Raw genomic sequence first — 14131 nt, 5'->3', positions numbered from 1 at the left:
TTACCAACACATTGTATCAGTTCATTTTATGTCAATTGTAAATTAAGCTAATAGTGTCATTTCAGCACACACTTGTTTACCTGTTGGATTTGGTCTCTGACATGCCTACTAAAGCTTAGCCATAGCCTTTTGCAGCTTTAGAAATGACTCAGGCGCTCACGTAGTGTATGAACACGTAACGTGCGCGGCACAGATTCATTGTGCATCCCACGCAGACCATCAGTGACACGCTAAGGCTGAATATGCAGTATCTGTCCTTGCATGGCGACAAGGAAGAGAGACGGTGCCTGCTGTTGCCAAGAGCTCTGACGTACTCTAATGACTGAATTATACACCATTGTACTGGACGTCTCACACAATATCATAGAGACAAGTTTCAGGCGACTGGGAAGAAAATTAGTTCATGAAAAAAACAGTGTTAATCAAGGCAGTAATGATAACTAGAGATGTAATTAACCAAAAAGTGTCTAGTAAACAAAGAAATTGAAGGAGAAGTGAATTGTGTATTATAATTATTACGATGCTCATACGGTGGCCACACTGATACATAGATACATATATTTCACCTCATGGTCTAAAGTATGCTAAAGGATAAAAGGTTTTCATACTGTGCTGTTTTCTATAGATGACCTTCTTTTGTATTTTTCCTTAGAAATATTTTCCATGGTTACCATATTCAAAGTACAACAGCGACTAGAGGTACGCTACTACTATTTTTTTCACTGCATCAAAAGTGTGCAAAATGTATGAACAAAAATCGATATTTATGGTGGTATAGATACCAAATGTTATACATGCATATGCTTCCATGTTATCAGGTTTAAGTGTCATGTCCACAATGACTATAATTTGTCAAACAGTTTTGTAAGGGAAGATTCAAGAGACTCAAATGCCAAATGCCTATTAGAGCTTGAAGATTACCATAATATTATCACTTGCAGCCATAACTGTTATCAACAAAATGTAATAACAAACATTGTATTTGACAGACATTAGAGTCACCATTGTACAATTTTGTGAGGGAACATGTATGTGAAAAATAAACTATTGATCAATAAAATTGGAATAATTAAAATTTTATTTCTAAATATTTTTGAAAGACATCTCCCTATGTTCATAAAACAGCATTTATTTAATAAAAATACAGTAAAAACAGTACTATTGTGAAACATTTTTACAATTTAAAAACATGCTTTCCATTTTACAAAAATTTACAATGTAATTTGAATTCCTTAAATGGCAAGACATAGGACTTTATAATATACCTGGCACAATAAGGCGTAAGACGTGTTTCGTGCATTTTGTTGCTATTTTCAGACCAATGCAACCCTAATTTTCCTGTTTTCCGCCATGTTGTTTGAATAGTAATCCATTTGCACCACTTTGTGGACTCATGAGTGTTCCCGTCTAGAAAGGAAGTTTGTTAAGGCGCATTGTTAATGAACTAAAATAGACTGAGCAATTGACCAACTGAAAGCTAGTCTAAAGTCCACACAGAACACGTTAGTTGTGCGCCTTTAACACTTACACATTGCTTAATACACACAGGATGTACAACAATACGCAAATTATTAATTATATCAGCAGCAGGGTGGATTACTGTAATAGACTCCTCACTGGTCTTCCTAAAAAGACAGCCAGACAGTTACAGCTCATCCATAATGCTGCAGCCAGAATTCTAACCAGAACCAGAAAATCAGAGCACATCACACCTGTCCTCAGGTCTTTACACTGGCTGCCAGTTACATTCAGAATAGATTTTAAAGTATTATTACTGGTCTACAAATAACTAGATGGCCTAGGACCTAAATACATCACAGATATGCTAACTGAATACAAACCTAACAGATCACTCAGATCTTTAGGATCATATAAACTAGAAGTTCCAAGAGTTCAGTCAAAGCAGGGTGAATCAGCTTTCAGCCACTATGCCCATCGCTGCTGGAATCAGCTTCCAGAAATGATCAGATGTGCTCCAACATTAGGCACATTCAAATCAAGACTGAAAACACATCTGTTTAGCTGTGCCTTTACTGAATGAGCACTGTGCTGCGTCCGACAGATTGCACTATCATGTTTTTCTCTTCTTCTTCATTCTTTTATATCACATTTGACCTGTTTTTATGTTTTGTTTTGTTTTTACGCATTTTTATTATTTGTTTTTGTTTTTATTTTACTTGTTTCTTTTATTCTTGTTTATGTAAAGCACTTTGAATTGCCACAGTGTATGAAATGTGCTATATAAATAAACTTGCCTTGCCTTGCCTTAATTACAAAAATGATTATTTTCTACATAAATATATAAACAACTGCCGGCATCTACCGCCTTCATCTAGGGGGCTTTTTTTAGTTTATTCATAACAATTTGCTTTTATATAATGATATTATTATTATATGCATATTTATATTTGCTTTATTAAAAACAATCTTAGATTTGCCCACCTGTCAGGGTTTAGACCATAGAGGGTATAAGACGTGTGTTAGGATATAACTCTTTTTGACCACACTTCATTACTATTGTTCCTTTATTAGTTTGCTGGAAATTAGAACTGAATTTAGAAATAGTTTTAAAACAAATCTTTGTGCTTAACAAACTAAATTAAATATGTAGGTGAATGGATGTCTTCAGTGGAGTGCGAACAATACCGTTTCCTTATCCCCGAAAGTAAAGAGTAAAAGTAAAATAAAGTGAAAGTAAAGAGGCCAAATGGAGAAGGCTCGTTCGTTATCCCTGCACTGCAGATAGTCTGTTTCTGTTTTCTCGCTAGTGAAGTGTTCAGTTTTTCCCCTTATAAAGTCCATCATGTAAATAGCTAATGAATCATGGTGTGATGCAACTGACTCTTAAAGGGAATGTGAGATGAGACTCTGATTGGTTTAATGCACCTTATGTTTAAAACACAAACATAACTCATTAAGAGAATAAGCACAACCCTGTTAGCGTATTTTTCCAGCCTGATCTCATGAGAAAACATATTTTACGTTTTGCTAGTTTAGTGGCTAATTCGTACGAATTCATACGAGTTTAGTCGTAGAAAAATGTACGATTTTAAAAAGGAGGCGTGGCACCTAACCCCACCCCTAAACCCAACCATCATTGGGGGATGAGCAAATCGTACTAAATTGTATTAATTAGATTGTACGAATTCATACGAATTAGCCACTAAATCAAAAAGTTACGAATTGCCGTGAGATTGTGTTGCATTTTTCCCTCCTTAAAATAGCAAAAGTGGATTCGGACATGCCCTTAATGTTTTTGCGATTTAGACTTTGCGCCTGGATTGTTAAAATAGAGCCCTTGGTTTCAGTCATTACTCCAGATTTAGATGTCATGCTTATGAAAAAAAAACTAAAAACATTTGCAAATAATGAAATATTTACTGTAGTTTTGGTCAAATAAATGTTGACATTGTAAGCATTTTTTAAAAATACCTCCAAAGTATTACATTTAGGAATTTTAACAGATGCTAAGGTTGAGATGGGTTATAAAACTTTATAAGGAGTTTGCAGTTTGTGACTGTATTATTTATTCAATTGTATTCATTACACAATCATATTATTTATACCATAATCAAATGTGATACAATTAGCTGGTTTTCATCTTAACATAAAGTGGATTGTTTAATAAAAATGAAAGTTTTTTTTTGTTTTTTTTTTGAGCGTATAAATCAGTTTGTAAGTCTAAATATATTTGGAAGTTAATCTAAAGAAAGTTTAAGGTGATGGGTCACTGTTTTGGAGCACACTTATACACTGCAAAAAAAAAAAATTAAATAAAATAAATAAATAAATAAAAATAATAAAATGGGTTACATAATGTTGTAGGACAACGTGAAGGGATTAAGTTAACTTCTTAGTTTTTACAAATTTAAGTGGATTGAGCAAAACAATAAGAATTAATAATTATGTTGTTTAGTTTGAATAACCAGTAGAACGTCATTTTTAAGTGTAATCCTAAGTTTAACATATATAACCCCCTCAAAATGTTTATTTCTAGTTTAGGGTGTCTTTTACCGTGTGTTGGGTTTACAGTTTGGCATATCATGAAGAAACGTTGAGCAGTGGGAGCCGCTGATGATGAGAGGATCCTCCTCCATACACACTCATTGAACACATGCACACCCGCTCATTCGCATCACTGCACACATCAACACACGGGCTTCCGAGCAACCTGTTACTGCCAGCAATAAAGGGCAATGTTAACACACATTTCTTCTATTTTCGTTATGTTTTGTAATAGATAAACAAATAATATTCGTTTACTGAGAGAAGTCTTGTCAGTCTGATAGCGGAGACTCGAATCCAGCGCGCGGAGCGGAGCGGTGACGTGTTTTGAGTGACAGGAGTGATGATCTTAATATGAGTCGGGCATCAGAACTCGCATGAAAAACCGGATTTATTTGATCGGCGTTTTTGATTCAGAGGGAATACAGGCTTTGCACGTACAAGGAGACATCTATCATCAAGCCAGTGTGATTCCTCTGGACATCGACTCAGCGGTAAGACGTTTTCTTATCCAAATAGAAACGCATGTCATATTTCTAAATCACCGCATGTCTTCCTATAACGGTTACAGCTCACAGCATCTTGGAAAGCACATGTACATTTGTTGTAAATAATATCTTTAACCACATTTAAGCCTCTCATGAGCTTAATCACATCCGGTAAAAAGGGGGAGAAATCAGCATTCAATGCTCATTGCTCCTATTTATACCTACGCATTTTAATGATTCATTTTACACCGCTAATGACAGTGTGATCTAAACGGGTATGTGTAAAATGATAGCACAAGTTTGATTCAAGAAGTAGCCAAAAATGTGACCTTGGTGTTGTGAAAACCTTCAAAATATAGGGCAAATGGATTGTGCAAATCTCTTGTCATTGGATAATGAGGCATTCACTGTTAAAAAAAATAAATAACATTCATTTAAATTGAATAATATATACAAATATGTACAATGATATAGTAATAACAAGTTAAGGGTAAGCTATTGCAATAGTAAGATGCACATAGTGTATATGCACAGATACAATGCCATTCAAAAGTTTGGGAACAGCAATTAATTATTTTTATTTTTAAAAAAAAGAAGTGGATCTCTTAAACTAAGCCTTGTATGAATACAGTATGCAGTAATATGAAATATCACAATTTAAAGTAAACATTTTTACTTTAATATATATTGTGATGTTTCCAGCATCATTACTGTAAGCTTCAGTGTCAATGATCCTTCACAAATTGTTCTATGTGGTGTGCAGCTCAAGAAACACCTTATATTGATAATATTGAAAACAGATTTGTGCTGCTTAATATTGTTGTAAAGCTGATACATTTTCCATTGAAACATAAAAAAGTATTTCTTTTAAATCAAATTAATTGTACATTTCTTTAATTCATCATTATAAAAGTATTTAATAATCATACTGACCCAAAACCTTTAAATATATTCTATTAATGTAATCCTAATCAAGAATCCTATCCCTAAAAACAAGCATAGTTTTATACATAAAAAAAACATAATCTAATTTGTTTACAACATCTTGAATTTATTAAGAGATGTGGCATTGTTGTGCACAATCAATTATTATCTTTATATTCATCTTAATATGATCATGTAAACTGGAACGTTTATGCTACATGCAGTTGATATTTATCACATTTTTTTCATAGTCATATAATATGTTACCCTTATAGTGTCATCTTTACTTGCTCTCCTGTTTCGTATTATTGCACAACTACTAAAGAGACCAACTTAACTTTAAGTCATTATTTGGCCTTCCAGTTAACTACTCATGTAATTACATATCATTTCTCTACATGCAACAATAACAAGGCTGCTCACCTTTCATTTGTTGCAAACCTTTATGATTCTTCATTCTGTTACACGCAAAAGAAAATATTTTAAAGAAAGCTAAAAACCTGTAACCACTGAACTTACAACTTGCCTAATTAACCTGCTTAGTTAACCTAAGAAACCTAGTTAGGCCTTTAATTATCACTTTAAGCTGTATAGAAGTGTCTTGAAAAATATCTAGTAAAATATTAAGCAGGCGTCACAGTGGCGCAGTGAATCGCACAATCGCCCTTACAGCAAGAAGGTCACTGGTTCGAGCTTCGGCTGAGTCAACTGGCATGTCAGTGTGGAGTTTGCATGTTCTTCCCAAGTTCGCGTGGGTTTTCTCCGGGTGCTCTGGCTTCCCCCACAGTCTAAAGACGCGGTATAGGTGAATTGGGTAAGCTAAATTGTCCATGAACAGCAAAATCCTAGTAAAATTTACTTAGTTCAGAGAATATTTGGTCTCTCTCTAAATTAAGTAAAATTTACTCAGCAGCAGAGTTAAAGATAATGAGACAATAATGGGGTTAATTAAGGGATGTTTGAGCACTGATGATGAACACCTGCTGTAATAAGCAGAAACAGCAGAAAAGCAGCAGCAGCAGCTTTGCTTATTGCTTACCTGTTTGACTATTTCTGTCAGATGTTCACAAAAGTCCATATGAGATTTAAATAACTGTTTTAAATATTTACATTTTACAAAAAAACAACAAAAGAACATGTTTTTACCCCAGATGTCACCATCATGGAGAAAAGTGGTTGATTTACTTGGGCCCTTTGACTTGAATTGTGTTGATTATTCTTTGCTTGCAATGACTAGTATAAAGAGAGCAAATATGATCAGATTCATTGATCCTGCATGGATTCTAACTCTTAATAAGAATGATAAGAGATTACGTTTGACTTTACAAACTATATTTAAATGTTGGTTTATCATATAAGAGACAAAATTCAGTGTTTTTCAAGAGAATTGACCTCAGCTGTGGTTTTATACATTTTAAAACACATTGAGCATCTGAATCACGTTAGAGACACAGGCATCAATAATCAGCAATTCTATCTCAACAGTGGTTAGACATTTTTTTTGGCTGCAGTGTATGCAAATAGAATCATACAACATCCATCTGATTCGTTATCTCTGTGTTTTTTAAGTGTTTCAGATGTTCAATGTGTTTTGCAATATGATAACAGTATTACTGAGTTTCATTTTATTGATACAGTGCTACTTTTGGGGTTAAACATTATTTAAACTTAATAGGTCAAAATCAATTTTACTCATTTGACCTGAATCAAATATCCAGATCACAATTGGTCTCTTTACACAACATTTGCCCTAATACACTATTTGGCAAACCAAGAGAAAGAAACATTAGAAATCGAGTCAGAGCCCAAGGAAAGCAACTACTGTTCTCCTCAGGGGTGACAGCTTAAAACCCAAAAAGTGGTGTTTTTTATTGTTGTTGTAAAAAATTACTTAGTTAATTCTTAATAACATCACTATATGGAATTTTGTAGAGTGTGGCAGAAGTAAGGCCAAACAGGTTGTAAATAAGTAAAGCTGTTGTTTGTGGAGTTGCTTCATGATCCTCTGCTGAGATTTTGAGAAATTTGATGTGTTTTATTTCAGTTTATTTCATTTACGGCTGTGACTGAAGTCAGCTGTAATTTTCAGTTTCTCTTCTCTGTTTCTGTTTATTAACAGCAGGTGTTCATCATCAGTGCTCAATCAACACTTATTTAACCCCCTCATTGTCTCATTTACTTTAACTCTGCTGCTGAGTACATTTTACTCAATTTAGAGAGAAACCAAATATTTTTTGAACTGAGTAAATTTTACTCTGAGGATTTTGCTGTGTAATGTATGTGTGTGAATGAGTGTGTATGGATCTTTTCAGTGATGGGTTGCAGCGGGAAGGACATCCACAGCGTAAAACATATGCTGGATATATAGTTATATAATTTGCAATTCATTCCGCTGTGGCAACATTAATAAAGGGACTAAGCCAAAAAGAAAATGAATAAATGAAAATATTAGGTACTGTTATTATGGCAAAGATAAAAGGGGGACCCCTCGAAAATTAGATGGTTCATCTCAAGGGGCTATGCCATTCAATAAATTCAATTCAATAAAAGAAATCAGTTATTAGAGATGAGTTATTAAAACTATTATGTTTAGAAATGTGTTGAAAAAAAATCTACTCTCTGTTTAATAGAAATTGGAGAAAAATTATTAGGGGGGCTAATACTTCTGACTTCAAATGTATATATATTCATCCTTACTTATCAGTTTAATCGTTTTTACAAATTTAAGTGGATTGAACATAAAACAATTAAGTTGTCCCCCCTAAAAAGCCAATAGCTTCAGGTTCTTCAAAATGTCTTTTGTGTTAAACAGATGAAAGAAACAAGTTTGAAACAAGTAAAGTTTGAGTAAATGATGAAAGAATGTTCAGCTTTGGATGTCAAACATTTTTTAATTCTACACTACAGGTAGCATCCCTGCTTTGTGAAGCAAGCTCTGGTGAAGAAGCGATGCTGTTCTTCTACAATTTGCTGATAATGGGACGACGGGTGTGAGTGTGGTTGTGGCTGCAACCCTAGAACCTCGATCCTCACCAACATGGTTTGCAGCGAACAGAATTCTGGCACATCAGTGCCCAAAAAGGAAACACAGACCCGCAAGAAGCGGAAATCTCGTCCGCAAGGTTTGCCTTCTCCTGCCCTCTGCTGCGCATGTGGACTCTGCATCATGTTGGCAGGCATCAACATCACCTTAGTTGGCGCCTTCGCATTCAGTACGCTCGTGCCCTCCAGCAATCCTCCAATCATCATTGGACCGATTCTCCTACTGGTGGCGTTCTCCTTCTTCGGGGCGTGTTGCATCTGCAGTCGACTGCCTCCACCTCAGAGTTCTCGCCGGTCTAAAGGAGGTGGCGGTTTGGGTTTTATGGGTCGAGGTGGAGGGGGGTTGGGTGGAGGGGCAGCGTTTGAGATTGAGACCAGCGAGCACACGATGCAGGACACCACAGCCGTGCAGCTCAGCCCCACTAACTCTCCCTGCTCCTCCCATGCCTCAAGTCCCGAAAGAGAGGCTCCTGCCACCGCCGCAAATGCTACTGTTCCTGCCCCTGACTACGGCCCTCCACGAACCTGCAAACTCTTCACTATGGAGGCCAACGGACCAAACTCGGCAGCCTTTTCTGCTTCAACAGGGGGTGGAGGGGCGGTCCGGCTCACTTTGCCCTCAGACTGCGCTGCCACTTAAGTGTGCCGGTTTAGGTCGCTCTCTGGAGAAGGGCTGGTATTATGTTATGTAAATAGTTCTCTCAAGGAAAGACAAGCACTTTGTCTGAAGAATTCATTTGATTGCCACAGCTGGCTTGTGCCACGAGATGTAATAACAATTGAAATGCTCGCATAAATTCAATGGGTTGCTTTTCGGAGACCCATGTGTTCCTGATAGAAATGACAGTGGTATGCGAGAAGCATATGAAGAGCTTTTTGCGTTCTCTGTATCCAAAGAGAGAGAGCCTTGAAAGGTGAATCACTGAGGCGTGCTTCACATATTCATACTGTGCCACTGTTACTCAGAGCATTCACAGTTACTGCGCTCAAAAGAGACAAAATCAGCTGTTGTGTAAAGATGGCTTTGGAGACGAGCCTAAGAAACAGAATGGAGATAGACACTGTGTGTTGTCATATGCTAGTGTATGGATGAAAAAAATAAGAATCAAAATAGAGATGTTGTATTTTTTCTCTTAAATATTTTCTCTTCATCATTTTAAATTAATTCAAGAGCGAATGGTTCTTTTTTGATCACTCTCCGTGGCTGAACGCTTTGAATATTGTCAATACTGGATTTATAAATAATCCGTGACACTGTGCAAGATCTCTGCTGTTTTTTTTTAATGCAGCAGTATAGTTTGCATTAAAATCGGACTGAAATGCAAGTTCAAAAAGGGCAGAAAGAAAACTACATTCTAGGTGTGATTCGCCTGACATTGTGTGGCGAATATTTGGCATCGTTGAGCTGAATTTGTACTGTTGTTGCAATTTGTTTGATGTTAAGATTTTTGACTTGAAATAATGAACCAACAGCCCATTTTTCTGTAATATAGCCACAAGCCATTAGTCTTTATTTTATAATGTGGTTTATACTTTATGCCAAGTAAAACAATATTTCTTTCTTGTAGATTGCCAAAGGCTGTTATGCCCTCCCTCTTCTGTTGTCTTCGGTTGTCAGTACTTGTCCTACGTCAACAGCACAGTAACATTCAACTATACTACCTACATCTGCTCACAGTGTTCCCTCTCAAATCTCTTTTTTTCCCTCCTATCTTACTGTCCCTGTGCCCCCTGGTTTTCCTTTGCTCTTTGAAAGCAAGAGCCAGCACTGTTCTCAAACATGCCCTCTATCGCTGACCCGCCATGATAGTTCAAGCTGAACAGCGAAACAATTTCCCTCATGTTGATTTTAGCGGAGAGGTCAGCTGAAAGCAGTTTCGGGGGCTGTACAAGCTTAAAAAGAAAAGGACATTATCTCTGTATACATTTTAAAAAGTAAAAATGCTCTATTAACATTTGACGGTTTTAGATTTTCCCTTTGGTATTATATATTCAACAATTCTAAGCAAAGGAAAGGGCTGATTTTTACTGACAATTTTCTGTAAAGTGCCAATGCATCTGATAATATGTACTTTTATCTGTGTAATATAGTGTGGCACATTTATCATAAGTCAAGTGGGTTAAGGTTAGGCATAGGCCGGTATATGATTCTCATGGTATGATAACCTTGGCCAAACAATATCACAATTTCATGGTATTGTGATTACTGCTATAAAATATCACCTTTTTAAATGTCTTAGTAAAAAAACTTAACACATTTTCGCCCCTTTATAATAAAATACACATTTATTTTATTTTGAGAAACATTTAAAAAAATTTAAAACAGTAAACATGTCAGGCTATATAATTTAAACGAATCATTAGCTGTGTTTCCATCCACCTATTTTTATTCGCATTTTGGATATGCACATAAAAGGCCAAACGCCAAGATGCGCATAAGTTTTGAAAATGCATAAAAAATGTATGCGCATAACTGAGTAGGACACATTTTTTTATCCGAGAAGAAAAAATGTGCATATACTACAATAGAAACACTTTTATCGAATGAATTGCCGTCATGTGATTTTGTGATGATAAAAATGCATGTGAATGGATAAACCAGCAGGCTGAGCACACTGTAAATTGTCTGAAAAGTGGTTTTGGTCATTCTAAAATGCCGTAACCATTTCAGTATTAGTTTTATTATATAAGTAATTACCTCAAGAACTGTCAAGAGCATCTGTGCTCCGCGTCTCAGGCCTTCAAACACCACCACACATTTATTGTGTCATGGCATTTGTCATTTACTAAATGAAGAAAAGATTGACACAGCTTCTCCTACTGCAGCAAATTCCATTTTTACTGATGATATTTGGTGCCAGTTAATTAGGAAGAGACGATTTTTTTCTCTTTAACTTGTTAGATGGAAACGCTGCTTTTGGCGCACATGTTTTATGCAATAATCCAGTTTTGTTCATAAATTTAATTTACATTTCTGGACGGAAACATAGCTACTGACTTCTGATGTATTTGGTTTTAAAACACAGATTTCTTTACATTTTAAAATGACATCTTTGGATATCTTTTGAAACTGTATAACAGAATTTTTTTTTCAAACCTTGACTCTTTTGAAACTGCTATATACCTTGAAAACGGTTATTGTCCCATGCCTAGTTAAGGTTGGGAAGCGCAACATAAACTGCATGCTAACAAACAATAAACTGTTGCCACGGGCGGAAAGTAAAATCCTTAAAATTTAAAATGTTTATTTTGCTAGCGCATATTGTTATTCTTTAAGTTAAAAATTAATCTGTGCGTTAATCTGTCCATTAGAATTTATTTTGTTGTTTTGTTTTCAGTCTTAACCACACCCCTCTAAACCAATTTTCCTACAGACCATTGAAAGGAATGTAAACAAAAACTACAGTCCTAACATATTTCCTATTTTACATTTTTAATTTCTATAGCTTCCAAGAATCCCAAAAGATCCACATGATAATTTAATGATAAATAATGTTATGACAGCTGTTTTAATGTTGAGTTATGATTGAATTGCCTCTTGTTACAGTTATAAAATAGTTTGACCACAGGCAGGAAATGTTCATGGGCCCATGACATCAACACATTGAAATGGTCAATAAAGAAATGATGTGCGCAAATAAAGCCCCACCCCCTACTCAATTTCCGCTTGTTAAGTGTGACGTCACATGAAGTGGCTTCCGAGTCCAAGCGCTATATCAAACTGAAAGGGGAGACTCCACAAATGATAATAATATACTTGTAAACAAATAAAAATAATGGCAACAATAACGTTTACAAAGTGATATATATATATTTATTTATTTATTTATTTTATTTATTTATTCATATATATATACCCTAGATATATTCTAGTCTAATATTCGATGGCCAGAAAGTGAAAAATATTTTTTTTAAATTGTTAAAATATTGGTGTTTGTGATGCAGCAAGTCCAGAGACTGTTGTGTGCACCATGATTTTGTATAAAATTCAATTTAATGTGTGATATGACTAAAAAGCGGTCATAAATAAATACTTTCTTAATTCAAATGAGTAGCGGCTTGAACCCAGAAGCAGTATCCCATACGTCATCACTTAAGCAGATTCCCTTTCAGTTGGAAATACATCAACATACTGTAAAAAACTTAGCAACTTCCGCTTAACAAAGACTTTAATGAATTTAAGAATAAATTTTAAGTATAGTGCTCCAGTTGTTTGTAATCAGATATTGAGCTTTCCATTTGGGATGTTTCAGGAGAAGACATTAGTACCTTTTCATAATGTTAGTGTATATGAACTGTGTCCACCTTTGTTTGTTAGCTGCTGTTAGCCATGTACACATCTGCTGTCGTCTAAATGAATTGAATGCTGCCTTAATGACAGTGATCTCAGGATCAAACCAGTGAGGGCTACTCAATTGTCAAATGAGAACATTTGCTCATGTGGTATTTACAGTACAGTACAGTACTTTTAGAGATGTTATGCTGTTCAATACTTTCTGTCACACGTTTTAAAAAAATATATATATTTATATGGAGGTAAGTGCAATGCGATGTTGGTTGAAAAGGTTTGATAATGTTGATCTGCATTATTGTTATACTTTTGGCAGAAGGCCATGTTGAGTAAAATGGTGTTTGAATGATGAATGATGGTGATTGTTTTAAGTATTGCTGGCACTGAATTGTCTTTTGTAAGTTGTACTCATCATAATTATACACTGTTTAACTCCCACATGCATAATTCAATTAGAATTGTGTCCACACCTGTTTTCACTCTAGTCTTTACATTTTCTGAACCCTTCACTTTGTTCCTTTGTGAAAAATATGACATTATTATGAAAAAAAAAAAATCTCTTGGCATGTCAGAATAAACTTAAGCAACATTCTTAAGAGCGGTGTGACTTTTTTTTCTAATAATAAAATGTTAGGATTTCTGTGCAATGTTGGGTTCCACATAATTCCTTCATGTTGTCCTAACACAAATCGATTAAGTTAACTTACTCCTTTTTACAAATTTCAGTGGATTGAACATAAAACAATGAAGTTATCCCCTAAAAACATAGGAATTGTGTTGGTTCAGCTCATTTTAAATAGGTAGTTGTTTAGCACATGACTGATGTGATATTTAATGAAATACTGATTTACAATGCAGGAACAAAACATTTTTCATGAGCTGGTAAATATCACAAAAACAAAATCAGCCTCTCAATCTACAACACTGTAAAAAATGCTGGGTTCAAATTGAATGGAATCGATTTGTGTTGGGACAACATAAAGGAATTAAGTTAGCTTATTTATTCATTCATTCATTCATTTTCCTTCAGCTTAGTCCCTTATTTATCAGGGGTCACCACAGTGGAATCAACCGCCAACTATTCGGGCATATGTTTTCCGCAGTGGATGCCCTTCAAGCCACAACCCAGTACTGGAAAGAAAATAGCTAATTCGTTTTTACAAATTTAAGTGGATTGAACATAAAATAATTAAGTTGTCTCCCAAAAAAAATAAGAATTGAGATGTTTCAGCTCATTGTAAATAAGTACACACATCTAACATTATTTTGAGGGAACATCTTGAGCATAATGAGGATTTTGCAAGTTGGTGATTTCATTTGAATTAGTTTGATGCAAGTTTGTTGGATTTGTTTCATACTAAACTTAAACATGATTCCTGAA

General features: G+C 35.2%; 1 protein-coding gene across 1 annotated transcript; it reads left to right on the top strand.

Annotated features, from left to right (window-relative positions):
• The first annotated feature begins 4124 nt into the window (after positions 1-4124).
• tmem275a (transmembrane protein 275a) lies at positions 4125-12220 on the top strand. The gene is made up of 2 exons (XM_087240648.1): positions 4125-4499; positions 8325-12220. The coding sequence occupies exon 2, from the start codon at positions 8455-8457 to the stop codon at positions 9097-9099; it is 645 nt and encodes a 214-aa protein (XP_087096774.1). The 5' UTR covers positions 4125-4499; positions 8325-8454; the 3' UTR covers positions 9100-12220.
• Positions 12221-14131: the final 1911 nt, after the last annotated feature.

Source organism: Danio rerio, chromosome 2, assembly GCF_052040795.2.
Source record: "Danio rerio strain M-AB ecotype USA chromosome 2, GRCz13ab, whole genome shotgun sequence".
Lineage (NCBI taxonomy): Eukaryota > Metazoa > Chordata > Actinopteri > Cypriniformes > Danionidae > Danio > Danio rerio.
This window is presented reverse-complemented; position numbering and strand designations above follow the sequence as displayed.